At 43.9% G+C, this 27292-nt stretch overlaps 1 protein-coding gene across 1 annotated transcript in view; it reads left to right on the top strand.

Moving 5' to 3' along the window:
• Positions 1–27292, top strand: part of HERC2 (HECT and RLD domain containing E3 ubiquitin protein ligase 2) — a 220953-nt gene that overhangs the window by 169266 nt on the left and 24395 nt on the right. The window contains exons 66-75 of the mRNA XM_011942889.1: positions 3914–4067; positions 9846–9953; positions 11416–11547; positions 11985–12143; positions 12230–12348; positions 13255–13380; positions 13813–13968; positions 14360–14475; positions 14576–14774; positions 20844–21058. Of these exons, the coding sequence (XP_011798279.1) occupies positions 3914–4067; positions 9846–9953; positions 11416–11547; positions 11985–12143; positions 12230–12348; positions 13255–13380; positions 13813–13968; positions 14360–14475; positions 14576–14774; positions 20844–21058 (1484 nt within the window). The remainder of the gene's footprint in view (positions 1–3913; positions 4068–9845; positions 9954–11415; positions 11548–11984; positions 12144–12229; positions 12349–13254; positions 13381–13812; positions 13969–14359; positions 14476–14575; positions 14775–20843; positions 21059–27292) is intronic.

Genomic DNA, 27292 nt, shown 5'->3' with positions numbered 1-27292 from the left:
TTTTTTTTTTGAGATGGGGTCTTACTCTGTCACCCAGGCTGGAGTGCAGTGGCGCGATCTCGGCTCACTGCAACGTCTGCCTCCCGGGTTCACGCCATTCTCCTGCCTCAGTCTCCTGAGTAGCTGGGACTACAGGCGCCCACCACCACGCATGGCTAGCTTTTTTGTGTTTTTTGTATTTTTAGTAGAGACAGGGTTTCACGGTGTTAGCCAGGATGGTCTCAATCTCCTGACCTTGTGTTCTGCCTGCCTCGGCCTCCCAAAGTGCTGGGATTACAGGTGTGAGCCACCGCACCCGGCCTGATTTGTGCATCTTTTTAAAAATGATTTGTTAGAGTTCTTTAAGTCCCTTTTCTATCATATGTCTTACAGTTTCCAGCCCAGTTTATCTTTTGTTATTAGTTTGATATTTTTTTGCCATGTAGAAATTTTTAATTATTACATGATCAGATCTGTCAGTTTTTTCATTTATGCCTTCAGAGTTTTGTATTATGCTGAAAAAAAAAAATGCTTGCTTATGTGACATTGTTTTAAATGAATTCTTCCAAATTTTCTTCTAAGTTTTTTGAGACAGTCTCCTTCACCAGGGCCGGAGTGAGGTGGTGTGATCTCGGCCTCCTGGGATCACCTCTGCCTCCCAGGATCACCTGATTCTTGTGCCTCAGTTCCCCGAGTAGCTGGGATTACAGGCGTGCTTCGACGCCTGGCTAATTTTTGTATTTTCAGTTGAGACAGGGTTTCACCATGTTGGCCCAGCTGGTCTACAACTGCTAACCTCAAGTGGTCCACTCACCTCAGCCCTCCAAAGTGCTGGGATTACAGGCATGAGCCACCACGCCCGGCCTTCTAAGTTTTTTATGATTTCATGTATTGTTTACATTTTTTAGGCACCTGGGATTTATTTTGATGTAAGAATAAAATAGGGATCCAACTTTATTTTTTTCCTAGATGGTAAACCGGTTGCCCTAACATCATTTATTGAACAATTCTTCTTTTCCCTGATGATTTAAAAACCAGTTTTATCATATTCTAAATTCCTGTATGCATTTGGGTCTATTTACAAAACTTTTTAGACTCTAATACTATGGTATTTTAACTATTACAGCTTTAAAATGTTTTTAATGTTTGGTAGCACTGGGTCCATAGGACTTAGTCCTTGTGGAAATGTTCTGGACAGGAGCCATCTGGGACTGGCACTCATATGACACTGAGCACTGAAATATGGCTAGTGAACCTGAGGAACTGAAGGTTTTAAAACACTCAACTTGAGGCACATGTGGCTAGTAGCTGTTGAACTGGTCTGTAGGTTTGCAGTATAAAGTGAGTGTCTTATTACTATGTCTTAGAAATAGGACTGATCAGTCCTAAAGGCCGTGGGCTTCCTTAAGAACGCAATCAGCAGCCATGCTCTGCCCTGCCAGGGGGCCTGAGATGTCCCTCCTGGCTATAGATACCTCATCCCTTTCTCTGGGTGGAGGAAAGTCTTACTCCGTCACTTAGTTTAGGCAGTTTCTGTGCCTATTACGATTTTTGGCTTTAGTTAGAAGAATATTCTCTTTAAAGGAACTTGTAAAGTTTTTAAGTAGAATTAGATTTTTTAAAAAAATCATTAAATGCAAGTTCATAGTCCTTTATCTGCAATTCTGGAACATTAAAGCTTCTGATAGTCAGAAATTTTAGTAACTTACACGATCACCAAAATGATAAAGCACTTAAGTAGAGCTGAGCAGTCTTGAAAGCACAGCAAAGGTTTGGTGGATATTTTAGGGGCTTGTTATTTCTTCATCTGCTTTTCATGAAGAACTAAAAAGCTATAGGTTTCCTTTTTTCTAGTTTTTTGAGATGAGTTACTTGGCATAATTCTAAGAGATGAAATCGAGGTGAATTGCCGTAAGCACTGTTATTATTTTTCATAAGTTTATTGCATTTGTGAGAGGGAAGGGTATGAATGAGAACTTCAATTTAAAATAATTCTGAGCCTTTGCCATGCACATCCCACATTCTCAGTATAGAGGGTAGGGGTTACCTTTATATATGGATGAGGAAACTGAGGCTGAGAGGTTGTTACAGCTTGAGGACACTCACTTTGCTGGTAGGTGGAAGAGATGGGTTGGAACCCTGAGTGCTCTGAGCCCCAGCTCTGTCTGACCCCTCTGCAGATGATGCCTTTGGCAGAGCAGCCTTTGAAGGCCAGAGCCCCTGGTCAACTTGGCACACAGGCGCTTGATGATGCCGACATCTGCTTTCAGTAACTCAGCCAGGTTCCAGGAGAGACAGGAATAAGGCTACAGCCGTTTTCATACCGCCCTTGCCAGGTCGGCAAGATGGCTGTTTCTGTGTCCTGCCCTAACCTGATATTTGGGACTCAGAGAGAGAAATTTAGATTTTAAATCATGCCTCTATGACAGTGATATTAGTTTGTTATTAATATATAATAATATGTTTACTAAGCAAAGCTATTTCTTACCTACATATGAGGAGAAATAGAGAAAAGAATAATCTATTTCTAAAAAGTGTAGAATGGGCATTAGAAGAGTTTTATTTTTTTCTGGATTAAAAATTTTGGGGTTAATAGATTATTGCTATTATGACATATTTTCTCATTTATTTTTAAAAATAACAGAGGTTATAATCACCACTCTTAACCTTAATTGTAAAAGGTTGCAATTGGTGATTGTGAATCACCAATAATTTTTAAAATAAAATAAGAACACTGTGGATTGTTGAGAATGTGGCGTGGGTCTGACCCCTAGTGTCCTGGGTCAGGAGGGGCAGCCGTGTTGGGGTCGGTGGTCCCTCGTGTCACAGACTCTCTGTCTGGCCTGGGCTGCTTGATGGTTCCTGATTCCTGCCCCTCCCACCGGGCTCCGCTGCCTTCTAGGATTGTGGCCATTTTCACCCTCTGGGTGCTCCTTCCCTTGATAGTTTTGTTTCCGAGGCCAGCTTTCCTCACTAGGAAGTGATGGTGTCTTGGTGTGAAATGAAGCTGTTGTTACCACGGTGTTTCATCTGATCAGCTGGCATGTGTTAAGTTTTGTGTGTGTTGGGAGCCTTCCAACTACTTTTTTTTCTTTTCTTTCTTTCTTTTTTTTTTTTTTTTTGAGACGGAGCCTCTCTCTGTCCATCAGGCTGGAGTGCAGTGGCGCATTCTTAGCTCTACAACCTTTACCTCCTGAGTTCACGCAATTCTCCTGTCTCAGCGTCCTGAGTACCTGGGACTACAGGCACAGGCCCCCACACCCGGCTCATTGTTTGTATTTTTAGTAGAGGTGGGGTTTCACCATATTGGCCAGGCTGGTCTCGAACTCCTCACCTCAAGTGATCTGCCTGCCTCAGCCTCCCAAAGTGCTTGTATTACAGGCATGAGCCACTGCACTGCACCCAATGACTTTTTTTTTTTTTGAGACACAGTCTTGCTTGGGTCACCCAGGCTGGGGTGCAATGGTGCGATCTCGGCTCACCACAACCTCCGCCTCCCGGGTTCAAGCGATTCTCCTGCCTCAGCCTCCTGAGTAGCCAGGATTACAGGCGTGTGCCACCATGCCTGGCTAATTTTGTATTTTTAGTAAAGATGGGTTTTTTCCGTGTTGGTGAACTCCCGACCTCAGGTGGTCTGCCTGCCTCGGCCTCCCAAAGTGCTGGGATTACAGGCATGAGCCACCAGGCCTGGCCCCAACGACTTTTTAATATAAATCATCTCTAAGCTTCACAGCACCTTTCAAGCTCTGTGCTGTCTCTGTTTTATGTGCAAGGAAGCCAAGCCCTGATTTGAACTCAATTTCTCAAACTCCAAGCCCTCCAGTCTGCCCCCCTGTCCTTGTGGAGCTCTGGAGCAGGACAGACAGAGGTGGCATGCAGGTGACCAGGTGTGGAACTGTCGGCCTCTTCGTTCATGTCCTTGCTTCCTCCCCAGGTGGCAGATATGCTGCTGGAGCTCTGCGTCACCGAGTTGGAGGATGTGGCCACAGACTCGCAGAGTGGCCGCCTCTCTTCTCAGCCTGTGGTGGTGGAGAGCAGCCACCCTTACACCGACGACACCTCCACCAGCGGCACCGTGAAGATACCAGGTACGGGGCTGGCCCCAGGGAGGAGCTGCAGCGTTCCCGCCTTCAGAACGGTGTGATTCTCTAATTGCTTCAGTAGAAACAGCCGTCTCCGTTTTATAAAAAGAAGATACAGAATTGCTTCAGAATCACTTTTCTCTTCTTTTCTAACAAACTTCTTTTGCACAATAAATCATACAGAAGGTCACACAAAGTAAATGTTTAGCGTCATGATAATCAGGCAGATGCCCTAGTCATCATGACCCAGGTCTAGACGTAACCTGTGGCAGATTCCGGAAGCCCCCAGCCTGTCCCCTGACGTCCCTCTGAGTGATGCTGTCCTGACCTTGAGCCATCACTGACTTGCATTTCTGGACAGCTTCTGTTACCCGTGTGTGTATCTTTCTTTTCTTTTTAACAACTCAAGAAAAATTATTAAGAAGAAAATCGCTGAGGCCCTGGCCTTTGATCTGGCAGGTGTCTCTGCAGCCTGAATCTGCTGACTGGACCCGCGTGCTGCTGTTCAGTGTGTTCCTCAGGCCCGTCCTGCCAGGTGCTGCCTGATTCGGAGGCCCATAAGTTCCACCCCTTTCGCCAGCTCCTTAGTGGCTGTGACTCAGCCTCAGCAGGCCCGTCCTGCCTGCCTGTCTTTCTTTTGTGACATCAGCAGCCCCTGAGGCTTATTAGCACCCGAGGCCGTTGGCCCACAACGGGCTACAAATGGTACTATTCTGGTGGAATCATCTCTTGCTTATTTATTAGCTGGAATACTTTCTTATAAAGAGACATTTCCCCTCATCCTATAGTTGGTTGCCCAAGGTGCTGTTTGCCTGAGAAAGACAAAAATTCTTCCTTCTGTTCACCAGAGAATGAATTAGTTTCCTATCATTTCTTGAAGGTGACCTTTTTTTTAAATATTGTTGTGAACTCATGGATTGAAACATACGTGATTGTTTTACTTTGCTGTGATTATCTTTGTTAAAGCTGAGATTATCCTGGTTCTAGACAGCGGCAGCCTCTTCGGTATGGCTCCTCAGTGATTCCGGTGGTCTTTGGTTGGTAGCGTCCAGGCAGTCTGAACACGGCGTTCCGGTGGTCTTTGGTAGCGTCCAGGCAGTCTGAACACGGTGACCTTGGTTTTTTGTAGGTTGTCACTCTTCACCTGGGATCTGCCCTGGATTCCTTTGAGTCCATACTGATACTTAAAAATGTTTTTCTTTTATTTATTTTGTATATTTTATTTATGTATTTATTTGTTTAGAGACAGGATCTTGCTCTGTCACCCAGGCTGGAGTGCAGTAGTGCAGTTATAGCTCACTGTAGCCTCAAATTCCCAGGCTCAAGTGATCCTCCTGCCTTAGCCTCCTGAGTAGCTAGGAGTACAGGCGGATGCCACCTCGCCTGGCTAATTAATGTGCTGATTCCTTCTACTCAAATTCAAAAGTACAAGGTCTGTACTTCTTCTGTTGCATCTGCCTCTCTTTTCTTCCATATCAAATCCTGGTTCCAAGATAGTGTTTGATAAAATATCTCCTGATTTTTCATTTGCTTTACGTAACCACACTGCATATATGACAGACTTAGGATATAATTTCAATACTGCCAACATTAGTATAGTTATGGAAATTCTTAAAAATCTTAGAATATGCCCTAATTTCCTCAAATTTATTAAAATAATTATACTGCATCTACAAGAGCATAATAGCTGTTACATACCATACTTTCTTTCAGTCTTTAAGTCTTAGTTTTACTGACTGGTCCTTGTGGGGTCTGAAGTGCACTCTACTGAATTCCTCATCAGGCCCTGAGATCAGACTTGTCCACAAGAGTTTTTGTCCTTTGAATTTGAAAGGTAGTTTTTCTGGGTATTAAAACCTTGGGTCACGTCTTCTTCCTCTGTGAAAATGTGAAAATGGTAACATCTTTTCCCCTTGGAAGTCACGTGTGTTTTTTCAGTAATTTTACTAGAATTACGTACGTTCATATGGCTGTTCTCGGTGATGTTCCTGGTTAGAAGCCGCGTGTGTTTTTCTTGGTAAATTCTACTAGAATGTACGTTCGTGTGGCTGTTCTTGGCGATGTTCTCAGTTAGAAGCCACGTGTGTTTTCTCGGTAATTCTACTAGAACGTATATTCGTGTGACCATTCTCGGCGATGTTCTCGGTTAGAAGCTGCGTGTGTTTTCTCGGTAATTCTACTAGAATGTGCGTTCGTGTGGCCGTTCTTGGCGATGTTCTCAGTTAGAAGTTGCATGTGTTTTCTCAGTAATTTTACTAGCATATGCGTTCGTGTGGCCGTTTTGGTGAAAAGCCGCTTGTGTTTTCTTGTTAATTTTACTAGAATGTGCATTCATGTGGCTGTTGTCAGCGATGTTCTTGGTTAGCAGCCGCGTGTGTTTTCTTGGTAATTTTACTAGAATGTGCATTCTTGTGGCCGTTCTGTACTAGAATGGGTGTTTGTGTGACCATTCTTGGTGATGTTCTTGGTTAGAAGTCGCAGTGGCTGTTCTCACTGATGTTCTTGAGAAATCGCGTGTGCTTTTTTGGTAATTTTACTAGAATGCGTTCATGTGGCCGTTCTCGGTGACGTTCCCAGTTAGAAGTTGTGTGTGTTTTTTCGGTAATTTTACTAGAATGTGCGTTCGTGTGGCTGTTCTCGGTGACGTTCCCAGTTGGCCATTCTCGGTGATGTTCCCGGTTAGAAGTTGCATGTGTTTTTTTTGGTAATTTTACTAGAATGTGTGTTCGTGTGGCTGTGTGTTTTTTCAGTAATTTTACTAGAATATGCATTTGTGTGGCCATTCTCGGTGATGTTCCCAGTTAGAAGTCACGTGAGTTTTTTTCGATAATTTTACTAGAATGTACGTTTGTCGCATGTTCTCGGTGATGTTCCTGGTGAGAAGCCGCGTGTGTTTTCTCGGTGACCTTTCCGTAGTGTGCGCCCGCGGGGCAATTCTTGGTGATGTTCCCGGTGAGAAGCCGCGTGTGTTTTCTTGGTGATTTTTCCAGAGTGCGCGCCTGCGGGGCCGTTCTCAGTGATGTTCTCGGTGAGAAGCTGAGTGTGTTTTCTCGGTGTTTTTACTAGAATGTGTGTCCACGGGGCTGTTCTCGGTGATGTTCTGGGTGAGAAGCCTGGTGATGTTTTTGGTGAGAAGCCGCGTGTGTTTTCTCGGTGATTTTACTAGAATGTGTGTCCGCGCGGCTGTTCTTGGTGTTCTCTGTGAGAAGCCGCGCGTTTTTTCAGTGATTTTACTAGAACGTGCCTTCACGCGGCCGTTCTCGGTGATGTTCTCGGGTAAGTGGTGCTCCTTTAGTCTGTCGTCCCAAGTCTGTTTTGCAGGACATTCTCTTGATTTGCAGTCTGCAGTGTTTGTTCTGTAACCTTGCTTAGCAGTCTTTTCTAAGGACACTTGGTCCCTAGAAAACTATCCATGCATTGGATAGTTCATGCCTTTTAGAGTTAATGTTGGTTACTTTCTCTTTCAAGTACCTTTTACTTCTGTTTCTTTTTGAACAATTTTCTCCTTTTTTCCTATTTGTCTTAAGGTAACATCTGCTGTATATATTTGATTTTACACTCTGTTTTAATCTCCATTGGAATGTAGTTCTGTTTTCATTGTAATTCTGTCTTCAGCTTTATTTAATTTCTTGGTTTTCCTGTCTGATTTATGTGCTTCTTTCATGTCTTGTATCATTTTTCTAATTTCACTCCGTTTGTTTTGAAATGATCAGGATTGATGTGTTTAGTGGGCATATCTTTCTGGCCTGCTTTTATTGCCTATAGGGATGTTATTTTGTTCCTTATTCTCACTTTTTTTTTTTCTGGAGACAGAGTCTCCAGAAAAGGCTGCAGTGCAGTGGCATGATTCTGACTCACTGCAGCCTCGACCTCCCAGGCTCAAGCCATCCTTCCCCATCAGCCTTCTGAGAAGCTGGGACTACAGGCCTGTGCCACCACGCATGGTTAACTTATTTTTATTTTTTGTGGAGACGAGTCTCTCTGTGTTGCCCAGTCTTGTCTCAAACTCCTGGGCTCAAGCGATTCTCCCAGCTGGGCCTCCCAAAGTGTTGAGAATTACAGGTGTGAGCCACCGTGCCCAGCCTACTCCCTTCTTCTTACAATAACTTTTTATTGTATTTGGTCTTATACTTTTATCTTGCTCATTTTTATGTGAAATCATTTTTCTTGAACTTTTAGAATGAGGTGAGATTCAGAAAAGCTTTGTCACTTTGTCACCCAGGTTGGGGTACAGTGGTACGATCTGGGCTCACTATAGCCCCAACCTCTGGACTCAGGCGATCCCCCTTCCTTAGCCTCCTAACTGGGACTATAGGCCGTGTCCAGCTAATTTTAAAAATTTTATGTAGAGAAAGGATTTCACCATGTTGTCCAGGCCTGTCTTGAACTCCTGAGCTCAAGCAAGCTGGCTGCCTTGGTCTCCCAAAGTGCTGGGATTACAGGCGTGTACCACTACATCTGGCCCAGAAAAGCGTTTTTAAACTTTAAGTATTACTTCATGATAGAAATTTAAAGAACAGGCTGGGCGCGGTGCCTCAAGCCTGTAATCCCAGCACTTTGGGAGGCCGAGACGGGCGGATCACGAGGTCAGGAGATCAAGACCATCCTGGCTAATATGGTGAAACCCTGTCTCTACTAAAAAAAAATATAAAAAACTAGCCGGGCGAAGTGGCGGGCGCCTGTAGTCCCAGCTACTCGGGAGGCTGAGGCAGGAGAATGGCGTAAACCCGGGAGGCGGAGCTTGCAGTGAGCTGAGATCCAGCCACTGCACTCCAGCCTGGGCGATAGAGCGAGAGTCGATCTCAAGAAAAAAAAAAAAAAAAAGAAATTTAAAGAAGAAAGGATATTCCTAGTCAGTATTTGCCTAGACAAAAATCTTGTGACCTTTTTCTCTTCTGTTTCTCTCTCGCTTTATATCCAGACCACCAACAAATCCTGTTTTCTCTGCTTTTTAAAATATATTCCAAATTCAACCATTTCTCCCTAACTGTAGACATTCTGGGCTAGAGCACCGTGGGGTCTCACCCGGTTTATCATCCCAGCAATCACATCCTAGCTGCCTCCCTGTATTCCTGCTTCCACTCCCCACCTCCTGTGGTCTCCCCAGAATCAGCCTCCAACAGAGCATCCAGAGATAGTATCTTAAAACCAGTCCGAGCCTCTCAACCCTGTAACTGTGGAAGAGGACCTGAGCCCCTGCCCCACATCCTTCCTTCTTCCTTCCTTCCCCGCCTACCTCTTTCCTGGCCCCTCACTGCCATCCTCTGCTAGACCTTAAAGATCTTCCAGCCTGAAGGAAAACTCTTGTGCCTCTGCTCACACACCTCTCACACCAGATGTGCAGGTTCTCCACACCAAGCGATTCTCCAGTTCTCTGGACACACCAGGAGTTGAGGTGCTCCTCACTCCCCAGGTGACCCACAACTGCCGTCTGACTGGGCTGCACTTTGGGCATTCCCGCAGCCCCTGCTCAGTGTGAGCTTCGCTGTAAAGCTTGGTCGGGGAGTGAAAAGTCTGCCCAGGAGTGACAGCACAAAACAGATTGGCCAAGTGGAAGTGTTTTCTGGCCCTTCAGTCCACAGACATGATCTTCAGTGGGGATGAGCTGGGGAAAGGGGCGGGTAGTCTGAGATGCTTGTCTTTGAGGCCAGTTCTTTCTGACTTTCTGCTGTTCATTCACTGTTAAACGTGGTTTTAGTTTCACTGTTTCTCCTTGGTGCACTGTTTCTTCTCTGGGTGCTGATCTGAAGTGGTTGCTATGTTTTGTGTTCTCCTGTCCTCCAGGTGCAGAAGGACTTAGGGTGGAATTTGACCGGCAGTGCTCCACGGAGAGGCGCCATGACCCTCTCACAATCATGGACGGCGTCAACAGGATCGTCTCCGTGCGGTCAGGTAAGGACAGGAGGTTGAGCCAGGATTGTCTCTGTGTGGTCAGGTAAGGACAGGAGGTTGAGCAGGGCATCATCTGCCCACCTATGTCTCCGTAGACACAAACCTTCACATTTGTAGGACAGAATGCTGCTACTGTATTCTCGTGGAAGTCTTGAGGGAGGGACAAAACGCTGTTCAGCTATGAAACACAGTAGGTTTGCTTGCCTCTTCCCCACACTTTTAAATACAGTAATTGTCTGTGGTATGTGCACCATATCCTTGTCGGGTGGGCTGTGCCTCACCAGACAGTTGCAGAAGGTGCTGGAGATGTGTGGGGTGCCAGGGCTTGTGTGAGGGCGTGGTTGGCATACTACAGAGCTTCTTCAAGGGGTTTGTTTCTTACTGGCTACAGTGAGGGCATGGCCATGTGTGGAGTGATTTCTGTATGTAGATGGAGGCAGCCACGTGTCTGGCTTGTCTTTGCTACTAGGCTCCATGAGTCCAGCGGGCGCAGATGAGGACATCTGGGGGGGTTTGTGAAATGCTCTTTTACCGAGTATTTTAGAATTGGCAGCGCAGGAGTGTGTTTGCACCTTTTAAGACCTCTTTATCCTTCATCTCAAGTGTTTCCTGTAAAGGGCCAGGTAATGCAGCCTCTGTCATAACAACATGCAGACTGGATGCCAGTGAATGGGCGTGGCTGTGTCCCAGGAAAGCTTTATTCACACGGCATTACTTAGTTAGGTAAAGCTTTGCATGAAGTGGCCTGGTCCCGGCGGGTGTGGGTTTTTCTGGTGCTTTGACAGATGTCTGCCAGTGTAGTTTTCAGTAGTGTTGTTGGATATGACAGTTTTTCTGCGTCCAGCAGAAAGTCCTTATGGGCCATCCCTGAGCTGCTGCCAGATGGTCCTTCTGAAGCAGCAATCTAGCGGGGTTCTCTTGGCCTTCTGAGATGCTGTAATGCACCACTGCTCCTGTCCACAGCAGCCAGGCCCTCTGCTCCCTCGAGGGCGGCCTCCTCTGGGCCGTGCTGAACCACACACATGGGCCCTTTGTTGGGACAGCTAGGGTTCTTCCTTCTGCTGCCTGGCCACCTGGTTGTATCAGAGCTTTCCCGGGGAACATCCCCATGGCCCCTGGCCTGGTGTGTGCTGGAGACCCGGAGGCCACTCACTGTATCCTGGCTGTGTGGGGTCATTTCCCCACTGGGTGGTGGCTTCTGTGAGGGCAGTGCCTCCCGCCTGCCCTCAGTTTGCTGGGTACCTGGTACAGGGGCTGAATGAGTGTTTGCTGAAGAATGGTATGTATTAAAATGTGAATCCCAAGAGTGATGTGTCCCTGTGCACTTCAGCTTGGGAGAGTGTGGACTGGAGGAACTAGCTCTTCACACGTGGCGGAAATCCTTCTGCTTTGTGTCTAAGGAGGTTTGTGTTGATTGGATGGTGGGGTGAAGGTAACTCCGGGGTGCGCTTTCCTCCTCCAGGCCGAGAGTGGTCCGACTGGTCCAGCGAGCTGCGCATCCCGGGGGATGAGTTAAAGTGGAAGTTCATCAGCGATGGGTCTGTGAATGGCTGGGGCTGGCGCTTCACCGTCTATCCCATCATGCCAGCTGCTGGTAAGGGAGGGGCTTCTGGTGATCAAGGTTAGATGACTGGCTGTGGATTGTTTTTGGAACAACACGGATGCGTGCACATTTCCACGTAGTGCCTGACGGCCTCCCTTCTGCTGTGTTGGAGTGAGTGCTCCCACAGGCCCCACTGAGGCGTGGAACAGAACACAGAGAACTATCCCAGCTGTCCAGCTGTCAGGCTCACACTCCTCCTCACCTGGTGTGGAAGGAGTTGTTGCTGGTGCAGTTCTCAAGGCTTTTGGTTTATAGTGGAAGTGTGAGTGTGAAGAGCGAGGCTCACCAACTCGCAGTGGCATGCGTGGGCACACCAGCTGTTGCCTTCTGGTGGGTGGGGCTGGGTGGAGCCGCCCTTGTTCGTTGGCTTCTTATGGGGTGGTCCCTAGCTTGTGAAACACAGGGATGTTCACAGTGCTCATTCACAGGCCCTAAGGAACTCCTCTCGGACCGCTGCGTCCTCTCCTGCCCATCCATGGACTTGGTGACGTGTCTGTTAGACTTCCGACTCAACCTTGCCTCCAACAGAAGCATCGTCCCTCGCCTTGCGGCCTCGCTGGCGGCGTGTGCACAGCTGAGTGCCCTGGGTAAATGGCACCGTTACAGTTTACACTTGTCTTCCTACTTGGAAGAAACGGTCAGACTTCTGATACTTTCTCTCTGCTCATTTCAGCCGCCAGTCACAGGATGTGGGCCCTTCAGAGGTTGAGGAAGCTGCTTACAACTGAATTTGGGCAGTCAATTAACATAAATAGGCTGCTTGGAGAGAATGATGGGGAAACAAGAGCTTTGGTATGGAGCATTCTAGTACAATTTCTAGATTGGTGACCCTTGGGGAATAAAATGTTGCTTTCGTAGTCTAAACCTCTAAATCATTGAGAAGACTTGGGGAATTTCACATAAGACAAAGGAGGCCTTGGGCCGGGCATGGTGGCTCCCGCCTGTAATCCCAGCACTTTGGGAGGCCGAGACGGGTGGATCACGAGGTCAGGAGATCGAGACCATCCTGGTGAACACGGTGAAACCCCGTCTCTACTAAAAATACAAAAAATTAGCCGGGCATAGTGGCGAGCGCCTGTAATCCCAGCTGCTCGGGAGGCTGAGGCAGGAGAATGGCGTGAACCCAGGAGGCGGAGCTTGCAGTGAGCTGAGATCCGGCCACTGCACTCCAGCCTGGGCGACAGAGCGAGACTCCATCTCAAAAAAAAAAAAAAGAATAAGGAGGCCTTGGTCTCATCCAGACTTTGCGCAGTTGCAGGGTATACTGAGTTCAGGTTGGACTTTGATTTTGTGAAAATCTGTGGACAGCTGTGAACACAGGATTGTGTTGATTGGACTTTACAGTGAGGCTAACTGACGGCCTCCCCTGTGTTTTGCTGACTAAAGTAGTCCCTTTTGACCCTACCCATGGGAGGAGACAGGCAGCACTTGTGGGCCAGAGAGGGACTGTTTCTCTGGAAGCGGATGTACTGAAATCAATGTAAACAAACATTCTGAGATGAGTCTTCAAACTCCTCTTTTCTATTTTAGTGTTTATGTTCTTTTAGCTTTTTTCCTACTTGAGAATTTTGATGAGCTTTTTTTGTTTTTTAGAAGAAATAGTACCAATGTAATAAAACTTTTGACCATAGAAACAAATGGTCACCCTCCCCCGCAGCCTGGATTCCTGTGATGGAACACTGTTCTGTTGTTTCTTAGAGTTTTACAGGTAGTGCTCTTGCTGCTTTGGTGAAAGGTCTTCCAGAAGCTTTGCAGAGGCAGTTTGAATATGAAGATCCAATTGTGAGGGGTGGCAAACAGCTGCTCCACAGCCCATTCTTTAAGGTAATGTGTGACTTATTTTTTAAAGTGACAATAGAGCTATTTGACTGAAAGAACCACTGAGAGCTGTCATGTGCAGTGTGTGTGTTTTAGGCCTCTGAGGGCAGCTGTAGGTATTGCTGAAGTCAAATATGAAAAAATCTCAAGAAATGATTGTGTAATCTAAATCCTTAAACCATAAGCCTGTCACCGTTAGCATGCCTTGAGATGCACAGGTGTTCTTGTCACTTAATGGCAGGCAACAAGAGTTGTTCTATGGCAGGTGGCTAGGAATGGTCAGAGATCTATCTCCACATCACTGATGGTGGCCGTATCCTTCCTGTGCCCATGGCAGTCATCCTGGAATAGGAGGTCCTGCGGAAGGAGTCACAGAAACCTTGGCCTGTTCACTGCATTTCTGAGTGTCCCTGTGTTTGTCATTTTCGATGCCTGCAGGTACTGGTAGCTCTTGCTTGTGACCTGGAGCTGGACACTCTCCCTTGCTGTGCCGAGACACACAAGTGGGCGTGGTTCCGGAGGTACTGCATGGCCTCCCGCGTTGCTGTGGCCCTTGACAAAAGAACACCGTTGCCCCGTCTGTTTCTTGATGAGGTATTGCATGATATTTTGGAGTCACTTTTGGGGATGTGAAAACATTCTTTGGCTATAGTGTAAAAAGATACCAATATTATGAGACACAGAAAAATTTCGCTTGCCAAGGAATGTCAAAGAAAATAACACATAGGTGAAAGTGAGTGAACTGTCACTGTGAATTTCAGTTAAAGTTTATTTTTAGTAAAATACAGATAGATTGATACTGTCTGGACATTATTAATGTGTTAGACTTGATGCAGTCATTATTGGCTTTGCCCGTGAGCCGTAACATTGCAGTGTTGCTCTTCCCTCAGATTTTCAGGCAGGGATTTTTTCTGTCTTTCCTTAGTATTTATCTATTTTGTTGAGATGAGTGTTTGATTTGTAACATCATAATAATTTTGTTTAGGTGGCTAAGAAAATTCGTGAATTAATGGCAGACAGCGAAAACATGGATGTTCTGCATGAGAGCCACGACGTCTTTAAAAGAGAGCAAGATGAGCAGCTTGTGCAGTGGATGAACAGGTTATTCTCTTAGAAACAAGCAGTAATGTCGATCGAGAGCGCGAGAGGCCGTGTGCGTTGTTCTTTCCCATGGCAAATGCTCACTTGATGTTTGTTGTAGGCGACCAGATGACTGGACTCTCTCTGCTGGTGGCAGTGGAACAATTTATGGATGGGGACATAATCATAGGGGCCAGCTCGGGGGCATTGAAGGTGCAAAAGTCAAAGTTCCCACTCCCTGTGAAGCCCTCGCAACTCTCAGACCCGTGCAGTTAATCGGAGGGGAGCAGACCCTCTTTGCTGTGACGGCTGATGGGAAGGTAAGGGTGCTTTTTCTGTGTCACAGGGTCATTGAGCCTGAGACAGTTGTGGCTAAAGGTGTGTGTGGTTCTTAGCACATGCAAGGATCTGTACTCAGGACTGATAGTACTGTGGTATGCAGGAAGCAGCTAGAGTTCTAAAATATTTTTGTATAATCTTTAAATTAAAAAAAAATTTTTTTTGAGACAAAGTTTTGCTCTTGTTGCCTAGGCTGGAGTGCAATGATACAGTCTTGTCTCACTGCAACCTCTGCCTCCCGGGTTCAAGCAATTCTCCTGCCTCAGCCTCCCGAGTAGCTGGGATTACAGGCGCCCGCCACCACTCCTGGCTAACTTTTGTATTTTTAGTAGAAACAGGATTTCACCATGTTGACCAGGCTGGTCTCAAACTACTGACCTCAGATGATCCGCCCGCCTTGGCCTCCCAAAGTGCTGGGATTACAGGCGTGAGAGCCACCACACCTGGCCAGTTTTTTTTTTAGTTTTGAAAATACATCATGTATACAAAAGTATTACAATTTTTGTTTGTGTATCACTCATTAGATGTATTTTTTGTTTGCTATTGTAAATACTATCTTTTAAAAAATTTGTTGCTGCTGGCCTGGTGCAGTGGCTCACGCCTCTAATCCCACACTTTGGGAGCCCAAGGCAGGTGGATCACCTGATGTCAGGAGTTCAAGACCAGCCTGGCCAACATGGGGAAACCCCGTCTCTACTAAAAATACAAAAATAAGCCCGGCTCAGTGACACGTGCCTGTAATCCCAGCTACTCGGGAGGCCGAGGCAGGAGAATCACTCGAACATGGGAGGCAGAGGTTGCAGTGAGCTGAGATCATGCCACTGTACTCCAGCCTTGGCGACAGAGCGAGACTCTGTCCGCCGCCCCCCCCGCCCCTCCCTCCCCAAAAAAAAGATTGCCACTGATATATAGAAATATTTAATGTTTATATATTGGCTTTATGTTTGGTGACCTACTTGACTCTCTCCATTCTAGTGTATCTGAAGATTTCTCATATCTTCTTTATAGAGTGCCACAGTCTCTAAGTGAATTCTGTCCCTTTCTTTCTAGCGTACCTCTCGCTTGTTTTTCCCGTTTGTGTAGGAGAAAGGGAGCTCATGGTGTGGGCTGGGGTTGCGGTGTGATGCTGGGTAGGAGTGGGCGGAGGCTCCTGCCTTGATCCAGACTGGAGCAGGCGCAGATGGAGTGTTCCCAGGCTTCCAGTGGGGTTTGAGTAGAAGCCCTTCATCAGAATAGGCATGTTTCCTTCTGTTTCTGTTCATCAGTGGACACTGATTTCTGTTCAACACTCTTTTCTATATGTTTTGAAATGTTCTTTCATAGATGTTTTCTTTTCTTTCTTTTTTTTTTTTTGGAGACAGAATCTCACTCTGTCGCCCAGGCTGGAGTGCAGTGGCACAGCCTCAACTCACTGCAACCTCCGCCTCCTGCGTTCAAGCGATTCTCCTACCTTAGCCTCCCAAGTAGCTGGGACAGCAGGCGCCTACCACCACACCTGGCTTTTTTTTTTTTTTTTTTTTTGTATTTTTAGTAGAGACGGGGTTTCACTATGTTGGCCAGGCTGGTCTTGAACTCCTGACCTTGTGATCTGCCCACCTCGGCCTGCCAAAGTGCTGGGATTACAGGCATGAACCACTGGTCCTGGCTGATGTTTTTTCTAATGGATTAGTATAGTCAGTTGGATTAATTGGTTTTCTCATATTAAAGAAACTTGCATTCTTTGGATAAATCCAGTTTGGTCAGGATCTGTATCTGGCTTGTGTTTGTGATTGTTTTGTTTAGATTTTTGGGAGATCCTATTCATGAGTGAGATACTCTCGTGTAATGTTCTGTCTCACACACATTTGTTGTTGCATAGTTTCTCTGGGTCAGGACTCTGGAGGCAGCATAGCTCCATCCTCCAGCTCAGAATCTCAGCAGGCTGCAATCGTCTTGAGGCTGTCCGAGTCCGAGCAAGGATTCAGTCCCTTGTGGACCTTTGGGCTGAGGCCTCAGGCCCTCATGAGCTGTTGGCAGAGCCTCCCTCGCTCAGTCCGTTGCCACGTGTCCATAGAGGGTCTCACAGCATGGCAGCTGACTCTGTCAGCAAGGGCAAGGGAGGCGCAGGAGGGAGCACCAGCAAGAGAGAGCGGAGCGAGACAGAGCCACAGTCCTGTGTAAGTGAATCACAGAGGCGACACTCCATCATTCTTGCCCTGTTCTGTACATCAGAAGCAGGTCATTAAGTGCAGCTCACACTCAGGGAGAGGGAGCTGTAGGCATATTTGGAGGTATGCAGGCTTGTTTCTAAACCAACACAATAAAGCAAGTGTCTTAACAAAGCAAGTCAGACAAATTTCTTGGTTTCCCAGTGGATATAAAAGTATGTGTATACTATAGTCTATTAAGTCACATCTTCAGACTCCACTTCTAATTCTAGTGCTCTTGCTGTTTCCACCACATCTGAGGTCACTTACTCCACTTGTCTTGAACCCCTCAGGATCATCCATGAGGGTTGGAATCCACTTCTTCCAAATCCCTGTTAATGCTGATATTTTCACCTCCTCCAGTGAATCACAGATGTTCTTACTGGCATTTATAATGGTGATGGCTTTCCAGAAGGTTTTCAATTTAGTTTGTCCACATCCATTAGAGGAATCACTGTCTATAGCAGCTATAGCCTTATGAAATGTATTTCTTAAATAACAAGATTTGAAAGTTGAAATTAGTCCTTGATCCATGTGGCTGCAGAAAAGATAATGTGTTAGCAGGCATGCAGACAACTTTAATCTCTTTGTACATGTTCATCAGAGCTCTTGGGTGACCAGGTACATTGTCAGTGAGCAGTAATATTTTGAAAGAAATCTTTTTTTCTGAGCAGTAGGCCTCAATAGTGGGCCTAAAGTATTCAGTGAACCATGCTGTAAACAAATGTGCTGACTCCAGGTTTTGTTCTGTTTCTGGAGCACAGTCAGAGTGGAGTTAGCATAATTCTTAAGGGCCCTAAGATTTTCAGAATGGTCAATGAGCATCGACTTCAACAAATTCAGCTAATACAGTCACCAGCTGCATTAGCCCCTAACAAAAGATTTGAAGCTTTGAAGGCAAACATTGACTTCTCTGTAGCTATGAACGTCCTAGATGGCGTCTTCTTCCGATAGACGGTTCCATCTACGCTGAAAGCCTGTTATTTAGTATAGCCACCTTCATCACTGATCTTGGCTAGATCTTCTGGGTAACTTGCTGCAGCTTCTATATCAGCACTTGCTACTTTACCTTGCACTTTTATGTTATGGAGATGGCGTCTTTCATAGGAACCAATCTCTGCTACCTTCAGACTTTCTTTCTGCAGCCATCTCACCTCTCTTAGCCTTCGTGGAATTGAAGAGAGTTAGGCTGGATTAGGCTTTGGCTTAAGGGAATGTTGTGTCTGTTTTGATCTTCTGTCTATGCCAGACATTCTCTATATCTGCAGTAAGACTGTTTTGCATTCTAATCATTTGTGTGTTAATTGTGCTTCAAGAACTTCTTCTTGGGTAACTGTCACGAGAGGCCCAGCTTACAGCCTGTCTTGGCTTTCAACGTGCCTTCCTCACTAATCTTAATCATTTCTGGCTTTTGACTTAAATGAGAAATATGCAACTCTTCCTTTCACTTGAACTCTTAGAGGCCACTGTAGGGTTATTAAGTGGCCTAATTTCTATATAAGTTGGGTCTCAGGGACACAATAGGGAGGTCTGAGGAGAGGGAGAGGTCTGAGGAGAGGGGAGGTCTGAGGAGAGGGGAGGTGGGAGCACAGCTGTTGGCGGAGCAGTCAGAACATATACAACATTCACCGTTTAAGTTCACCATCTTCTATGGGTGTGGTTTGTGATGCCTCAAAATAAGTACAACAGTAACATCAAACATTAGTGATCACAGATCATCATAACAGATAAAATAATAATGAAAAAGTTAAAATGTTGCAAGAATTTTCAAAACGTAACATAGAGACAGTAAGTCAGCATGTGCTGGTGGAAGAATGGCGCCAAGAGACTTGATCAGTGTAGGGTTGCCACAGACCTTCGGTTTATAAACAATAGTATCTGGAGGAACAGTAAAGCGAGGCACAGTCAAATGGGGTGTGCCTGTACACAGGAGCGCGCATATTTGGAAGCAGGGATCACTGTGAACCGTGTCAGAGGCAGACTGCTAGCACAGGTGTCGACGTGGTCTAGCCTCACAAAAAGGTTTGAAATATAGTTCCTCTTTGTCAGTTCTCAGGAGAATTCTGTTTATTTTCGTTGCTTCTCTGGTTATTTTAACATATGTAGTTAAAAACCTCAAGTTAATTAGTATTTCTCCCCTCCTCCCAATCAGTGACCCCTTGTTACCCAGCGTTTGGGTTCTAACCTATTCCCTCTGCCATAGACATTATTGTTGTTGTTTTGGTTGTTTTATATGGACTGTAGTTTTTTTAGAGTTAGCCAAATGTTGCACATCTTTGCTTACTGTCATTTCTTACCGTCATTTGTTACGTCTCAGATCTTACAAAATCATTTTCTTCTCCTTTATCATATCTTTTTCAGTTTACTTCAGTGAAAGTCTTTTGTTGGTTAATTCGGATTGTTTGTTTCAAAATATCTTTATTTTGTCCTTTTTCTAGGGTAGGGGTTGGTAAGCACTTTCTGTAAAGGGTACAATAGTATTTTCAGCTTTGGGTCATGTGGTCTCTGTTGCAACTTCAAAAGCAGCCCTGGACATATTATAAATGAGTGGGTGTGGCTGTGTTCCAGTAAAACTTCATTTACAGAAAGAAATGATGGGCCTCATTTGGCCTATGGGCCATAATTTGCCAGTAGTTATGAATTCTCAGGGGCAAGCCTCTGTCTCCCTGTCAGAGCTGAGGCTGAGAAGGGCAGCTTTCTCTGTTGTTCTTGTTTCTTATTCACAGTCACTGAGGGGCAACCCTTTGGAGCCCCACTTTCTGCAGGAAGTCCTTGGAGGCGCGCCGCATTACCGTGCACCCGAGAGCCTTACACCCTCTCCACCGAAGCTGGCTTTGGGGGCGGAAGTTGTTTATCCACCTGAGTTTGGGTTTCACTTCCTGCGTTGGCCCTTGTGGCTTCCTTACTATATAAGTCAGTGCAGTAGCACGTTGGAAAGATATCTGAAACAGCGTGGAACAGCATTTAAGTTTTTATCAGGAGGGATGTTTGCCTTCATTTGGAAAACGGCAGTCTGATTGCATGTGTGTGTGTTTTTACGTTAATCATGTTTTTTAAAATTAATCATAGATGTTTTGTGTCCTAAAACATTCCCACTTGGATTTAAAAAAAAGAAAAGGCGTTTTTTTTCCCGTGTGGTTTATATGCTGCCCTGCTGAAATTTTTTAATTTTATTTTATTTTTTTTTGAGGTGGAGTCTCGCTCTGTTGCCCAGGCTGGAGTTCAGTGGCTGGATCTCAGCTCACTGCAAGCTCCGCCTCCCGGGTTTACGCCATTCTCCTGCCTCAGCCTCCCGAGTAGCTGGGACTATAGGTGCCCGCCACCTCGCCCGGCTAGTTTTTGTATTTTTTTTTAGTAGAGACGGGGTTTCACCGTGTTAGCCAGGATGGCCTAGATCTCCTGACCTCAACGATCCGCCCATCTCGGCCTCCCAAAGTGCTGGGATTACAGGCTTGAGCCACCCAGCCACCCTGCTGAAATATTAAAATGTGTTTGTGTTCTTTTATGGATATGTTTTTGTAGCTGTTATTGTCAGAGATTTGCATATAGTACATAATTAAATTGTTTTTTGCTTTTCTTGGTGTTAATTGTAGTTGGTATTCTACACAAAAATGGAAGAGCTTCCAGGGAGAAGACCTTATTTTCACAATATGTTTTCTGAATTTGGAATTTCTAATAGTCATGTTTTTATTTCCTTTCTAGAACTTTGGTAGAGCATGTATAAACTCATAAACTTACATTCCTGAGATTTTTAACTTTAAATTTTATTTCTATGTGATAAAAATGTCTAAAGCATGGATTTATGAATTACTAAATTTGGGGGATATTGAGATTGGAAACTGATGTTGCTTTTTCTTCTCTTAGCTGTATGCCACTGGGTATGGTGCAGGTGGCAGACTAGGCATTGGAGGGACAGAGTCGGTGTCTACCCCAACATTGCTTGAATCCATTCAGCATGTGTTTATTAAGAAAGTAGCTGTGAACTCAGGAGGAAAGCACTGCCTTGCCCTGTCTTCAGAAGGAGAAGTTTACTCTTGGGGTGAGGCGGAAGATGGGAAGCTGGGGCATGGCAACAGAAGGTATGATGTGAAGACATTATTTCAACCTTCTATTTGTCTTTGTCTTGATGCTGCTGCAATTTATTGGCTCTTTGTTTTCCAAGGTAACATTTACAGCAATCTGCTCAAACTAAATAATGTGAATGACTCATTTGGCAGAAATAGTGTTACGTTCCAGTATGAAGGCTTACCCATATGACTCCTCTGTGGAGAGGAAAAGTCAATTCTGAGTTTTTGACAAGTCCTAAGTCAGCGTTTTTTTGTCCTTCTCCCTTAAATCATCCACTGAATCACGTTTGGCATTTTGTGTAACATGCGTGGTACAGGAACTGCACATACAGAGAAAATGGCAGGGGTGAAGAAGAAAGAACACAGAACTGACACAATTTTTTAAACAAACGAACCAAACTCACAAGTTTTAAAAAATTAATGAGAACTACCAAAGATTGCAGTAACAGGGGCCTTCCTATCCTAGGAATAACTAAAACACCATATAAAATATATTAAACTGGTCCGGTGTGGTGGCTCACGCCTGTTATCCCAGCACTTTGGGAAGCTGAGGTGGGCAGGTTGCTTGAACTCGGGAGTTCAAGACCAGCCTAGGCAACATGACAAAACCCCATTTCTACGAAAAATAGAAAAAAAGCCAAATGTGTGGTGCACACCTATAGTCCCAGCTACTCGGGAGGTGGAGGTTACAGTGAGCTGAGATTGTGCCACTGCATTGCAGCCTGGGTGACAAAGTGAGATCCTGTCTTAAAAAATAAAATAAACAACAGTCCCAAAGACATTGAATATCAGGCAACAAAATACAGTGTTCCCTGAATCATGGGAAACAAGGAGAGTTCTCAGGGATGATGATTAATGGTACAAAAATATAGTTAGATAGAATGAATAAGATCAAGTATGATACCACAACAGGTGACTATAGGCAACAATAATTTGTTGTATGTTTTAAAGTAACTAAATTATAATTGGATTGTTTGTGACACAGGAAAGGATAAATGCTTGAGGTGATGGATAACCCATTTACCCTGATATGATTATTACACACTGTATGCCTGAATCAAAATATTTCATATACCCTGTAAATATATACATCTATGTACCCATAAAGATTAAAAATTAAAATGTTTTTTAAATGAAAAAAAACAAGGCAAGTTCTAAAAATTGCCCAATGCACTTCCTGTAGAAAGTTTCCAGGCTGTGACACAGGAAAGAGAACACCAGGCAGATTCTGGCAGACTCCCTTAGTATAGAGGAGATAGAACTGAAAGTCCAGGGAGGCCAAGACATACAGAGTCTGCAGAGTACCAGAGTGGAGAGAGCTGCACAGAGAGGACTGCGGAGACCTGCAGAGCCTAATGCGGCACTCACAGCTGTGAGGTTGAGAAACAGACCGCCCAAAGGGATGAGAAAGAATAGTCCCCAGAGCTCACATGGCAGGGAGATGGAGCTAGATCCCCAAACCTCGCAGTTTACAGGGCAACGATTAAAGTACTAAGAATGATGTTACCCAGTATTGGTGAAAAATTAGCCACAGACAAATTGTTGCTATCATCCCACCAACAAAGCTTAAAAGCAAGACCTGAAAGGTTAAACTACTTATAAGTAACTTATCACAGAGATCAAAGCTCAAGAATATTTTTATGAATACAAGCATGAACCACCCAATAAGGTAAATTTCACAATTTCCTGCATCCAATAAAAAATTACCAACATGCAGGGGAGCAGGAAAATCAGCTTACGTGAGGAGAAAAGTCATCAGTTGAAACTGACTCAGAAATGGTATCAGTGGTAGAATTACTAGATAAGAACTTTATTAAAATAGTTATTTTAACCATATGCCATATCTTCAGGAAGCTAGAAGAGAACTTGAATGTGTTAGATAAAGCCTGGAAGATATTTAAATGCCCAAATCAAAGTTCTAAAGATGAAAAATACATTGGATGGGATTAATGGCAGATTAGACACTGCAGGAAAAAAAGATCAGTGAACTTGAAGACATAATGAAAGAAACTGTCCAGAGTGAAACAGAAAGAAGACTGTACAAATGAACAGAACATCAGAGAGGTGAGCTGTAGGACAACCTCAGATGTCCTAATATATGCATAATGAGAGCCACCAAAGGAGGGGAACATGCGGGGTTTTGAAGAAATAATGGCTAAAAAATTTCCAAATTTGTTGAAAACGAAAAATCTACTGATTCAAGACATTTAAAAAACCCTAAGCAAAAGAAACATGAAGAAAAGTACACTAAGGTGAATGGATCAAGACCAGAGATAAAGAGAAAAATGTTTTAAAAGCAGCTGGGGTGAGGATGGGCCGGGGTGGGATGACCAAACAAGTTACAAGAAGAAAGATATAGCTGCAGATGTCTCTTAGGAATCATGCAAGCTAGAAGACAGTGGGTTTTCTATAAGTAAAAATTATTGCCAACATATTTTTTTTTTTTTTTACTCAGCAGAAATATTTTTTCAAGAATGAAGTTCAAATAGAGTTGTTTACATAAACAAAAACTGAAAGAACCACAGACCTGCACAACCAAAACCTTAAAAGAAATTTTTTTTTTTTTTTTTTTTTTTTTTTGAGTGCAGTGGCCGGATCTCAGCTCACTGCAAGCTCCGCCTCCCGGCTTTACGCCATTCTCCTGCCTCAGCCTCCCGAGTAGCTGGGACTACAGGCGCCCGCCACCTCGCCCGGCTAGTTTTTGTATTTTTAGTAGAGACGGGGTTTCACTGTGTTAGCCAGGATGGTCTCCATCTCCTGACCTCGTGATCCGCCCGTCTCGGCCTCCCAAAGTGCTGGGATTACAGGCTTGAGCCACCGCGCCCGGCCTAAGAATTTCTTTAAATAGAAGGAAGGTTATACCAGATGGAATCATGAATCTATCAAAGGAATGAAGAAACGTTAATGTCATGACATTTTTCCTTACCATGCAGATCTTTGAAAGAGATAATTGAGTATGTCAGGCACATAATACAAATAAGTTAAGGTGTTTAAAACCTACACAGAAGTTAATTGTAACACAAAGCCTGGGGGAGGAAGTGGAAGTAGACTTGGGGAGTTCTTACACAGCTGCAGTATAGGACTTCAGAGTAGACTGTGATAAGTTAGAGATGTAGTCTACACACCCCCAAAGCAATCACTGAAATAACACAGGAGTTTGTATCTGATGAACCAACAAAGAAGTTGAAGTGAAGTCATAAAACATAATCAGTTCATCCAAAAGAAAGCAAGAGGAAAATGGAACAAAGAACAGATGAATAAGCAAGATACAGATTTAAACCTACCATGCACACACATTTTTTTTAGAGCTGGGGTCTTCTTTTATCACCCAGGCTGGAGTGCAGCATGATCATGACTCACTGCAGCCTTGAATTCCTGGGCTCAAGCAATCCTCCTGTCTCAGCCTCCTGTGTAGCTAGGACTACAGGTTCATGCTGCCACACCCAGCTAATTTATTTTTATTTTTTGTAGAGGTGATGTTTTGCTGTGTTGCCGAGGCTGGTCTCAAACTCCTGGCCTCAAGTAGTCCTCCTGTCTTGGTCTCCCAAAGCACTGGAATTATAGGTGTGAGCCACCTCACCCCAGCTGCCAAATATGTTAATAATCACATCAAATGTAAATGATTCAGACAGCCCAGTTAAAAGTCAGAAGTTGTTAGAATGGATATAAGAGCAAGATCAATCCATACGCTGCCTTCAGGGGTCCCACTTTAAATACAGACACATAAACAGGCTAAAAGCGAAAGGACAGGGAGATACATACCATGCTAGTGTGCATCAAATGAAAGCTGGAATGCCTGTGTTAATGTCATACAAAGTAGAATTCATAGCAAACAATATTGACAGGGACAGAAAGAATAGTATCCAGATGATGCAGTGGATAGTTCATCAAGAGGACATAATATCTTAAACCTTTGCACCCTTCAGAATAGATCTTCCGGATACATGAAATTAAAAGAAAACTGCATGGAGAAATAGACAAATCCACAGTTGTAACTAGAGATTCGAATACCCCTTCTTCAATCATTGATAGAAACAAGTACATAAAAAAAATTGATAGAAGATTTGAACAGCGGTCTCAACTAACTTGACCTAACTGACATTCTTTAGAACACTCTGCTGGACAAACTACATTCTTTTCAAGTGCATGAGGAATACCTACCAAAATAGATCATGATTTGGGCCATAAAACAAATCTTACACCTCAGAAAGATTCAAGTTATGTACAATATGTTCTCTGCAGGGAAATTAAATTAGAAATTAATAACAGATCCCTGGAAAACCTCCAGTGTTTTGAAAGTAAAACATTTCTAAATAACTGATGGATCAAAGAATGAATCAGAAAGTAAATTACAAATAATTTTGAAAAGTGAAAATGAAAACAGTGTACAAAATGTGTGGGATCCAGCAAAAGCAGAACTTAGAAGGAAATTTATTGCGTGAAATGCCTATTTTAAAAAAGAAAACTGGTCTCAAAACTATGACCTTAGTATCCATCTTAGAAAACAACAATAAGGATGGATACAATCCAAAGTAAACATAGGAAAGAGAAGGAGTAAGAAAGAGCAGAGTATAACATAGAAAACGGAAACACAATAGAGATAAAGGAAACAAAAACCAGTTCTTTGAGAAGATCAATATAATTGTTAAAATCTCTGACTAGACTCATCAAGAAAAAGGGAGATTACAAATTTTAGAAATATTAGGAATAGAGACGTTTTCCTCACCCCAGGGTATACAGATATTAAAAAATAATTAAGCATAATGTACAACTTAATGCTAACAAATTTGACTTTTTAGATGAAATGGACAAGTTCCTAAAGGACACATACTCTTCACAGCTCACTTAGGAAGAAATAGATGACTTGAGTAGAATAGCGATGTGTCTAAGAAATGGAATTTCCTGCAAACAAAGGTCTGGGACCAGATGACTGGTGATTTCTAACAGACATGTAGCCAACAGATAATAGTTCTTCATAAACTTTTTCAGAACATTGGCAGAGGGAATTTTCAACTCGTTTTTTTGAGGATAGCTTTATTCATATCAAAGTCAGACTCAGCCATTCCTAGGAAAATACAGACCAATATCCTTCATGAAAGTAGATGTAAAAGTTTTTAATGTTTTAGAATATTGAATTAAGTAATATATAGTGTGGCCATGTGAGATATTTTTGCCAGAAATCACAAGTTTGGTTTAACATTAGAAAAATCAGTCAATGTAAAAAAGAAAACTATATGATCATCTTAATAAAGAGGAGGAAAAAAGTAATTTGGCAAACTCCAACATTCATTTCTGTAAAAACTCTGAGTAGTCTAGGAGTAAAAGATCTCTTCCTTTACCTGATAAAGGGCATCTCTGTTAACCTACAGCTTAGATTGTAGTTAACGGCAACAGATGGAAAGCTTTCCCCGAGCTCAGGATCAAGGCAAGGATGTCTGCTCTCACCATTTCTCTTCAACACTGTACAGCAGGTTAAGTAAGTGCAGTACAGTAGTGCAAAGAAGTAAAAGGTGTCTAGATTGAAAAGAGAATTAAAACTGTCTTTTTTGCAGAAAACATTGTTTATGCAGAGACCTTGATGGGTTTACAAAAAGTTACTAGAACTGATAAGTAAGGCTAGCAGTGTTGAGGGATAGAAGATCAATAAATAAAAGTTTCTTATATGTCTATACATATACATATACGTAACCAGAAAGTGAAATTTTAAAATACCATTTACCCTTTTCCCAGAATTGAAAAACTAAGGGATAAATCTGACCCAAAAATGTGAATGACCTGTAGACAGAAGACTACAAAGTATTGCTCAGATAATTTTTAACAGACCTAAAGTCATGAGGGGGCATGCTGTGTTCATGGAGCAGAAGAGTATTGTTAATTTGCTGGTTATCCTCAAATCTGTAGATTCAACACCTTCTCAATCAAGCTTTCTATAGAAATTGATAAGCCAAACATAAAACGTATGGAGAGGCAAACAGCCTAGAATAGTCCAATCAACTCTGAAAACGAGGAGAAGGTCGGAAGACTTGCACTACCTGACTTAAGCCTCATTTTATAGCTGCAGTAAACAACGTGGTTTGGTGCTGGTGTCGAGAGAGGCAGATACATCAATGGAGCAGAATAGAGAATCCAGAAACTGGCAGGCAGTACTGACAAGACGAGTGTGGAAAAATGAAACTGGACTTCTCAATTTCTAGTGCACAGTTTATAAGAGTGCACAGCCAATTCATTGGAGAAAATACACTCTTT

This window comes from Colobus angolensis, unplaced genomic scaffold (genome assembly GCF_000951035.1).
Source record: "Colobus angolensis palliatus isolate OR3802 unplaced genomic scaffold, Cang.pa_1.0 Scaffold211, whole genome shotgun sequence".
Classification (NCBI taxonomy): domain Eukaryota; kingdom Metazoa; phylum Chordata; class Mammalia; order Primates; family Cercopithecidae; genus Colobus; species Colobus angolensis.
This window is presented reverse-complemented; position numbering and strand designations above follow the sequence as displayed.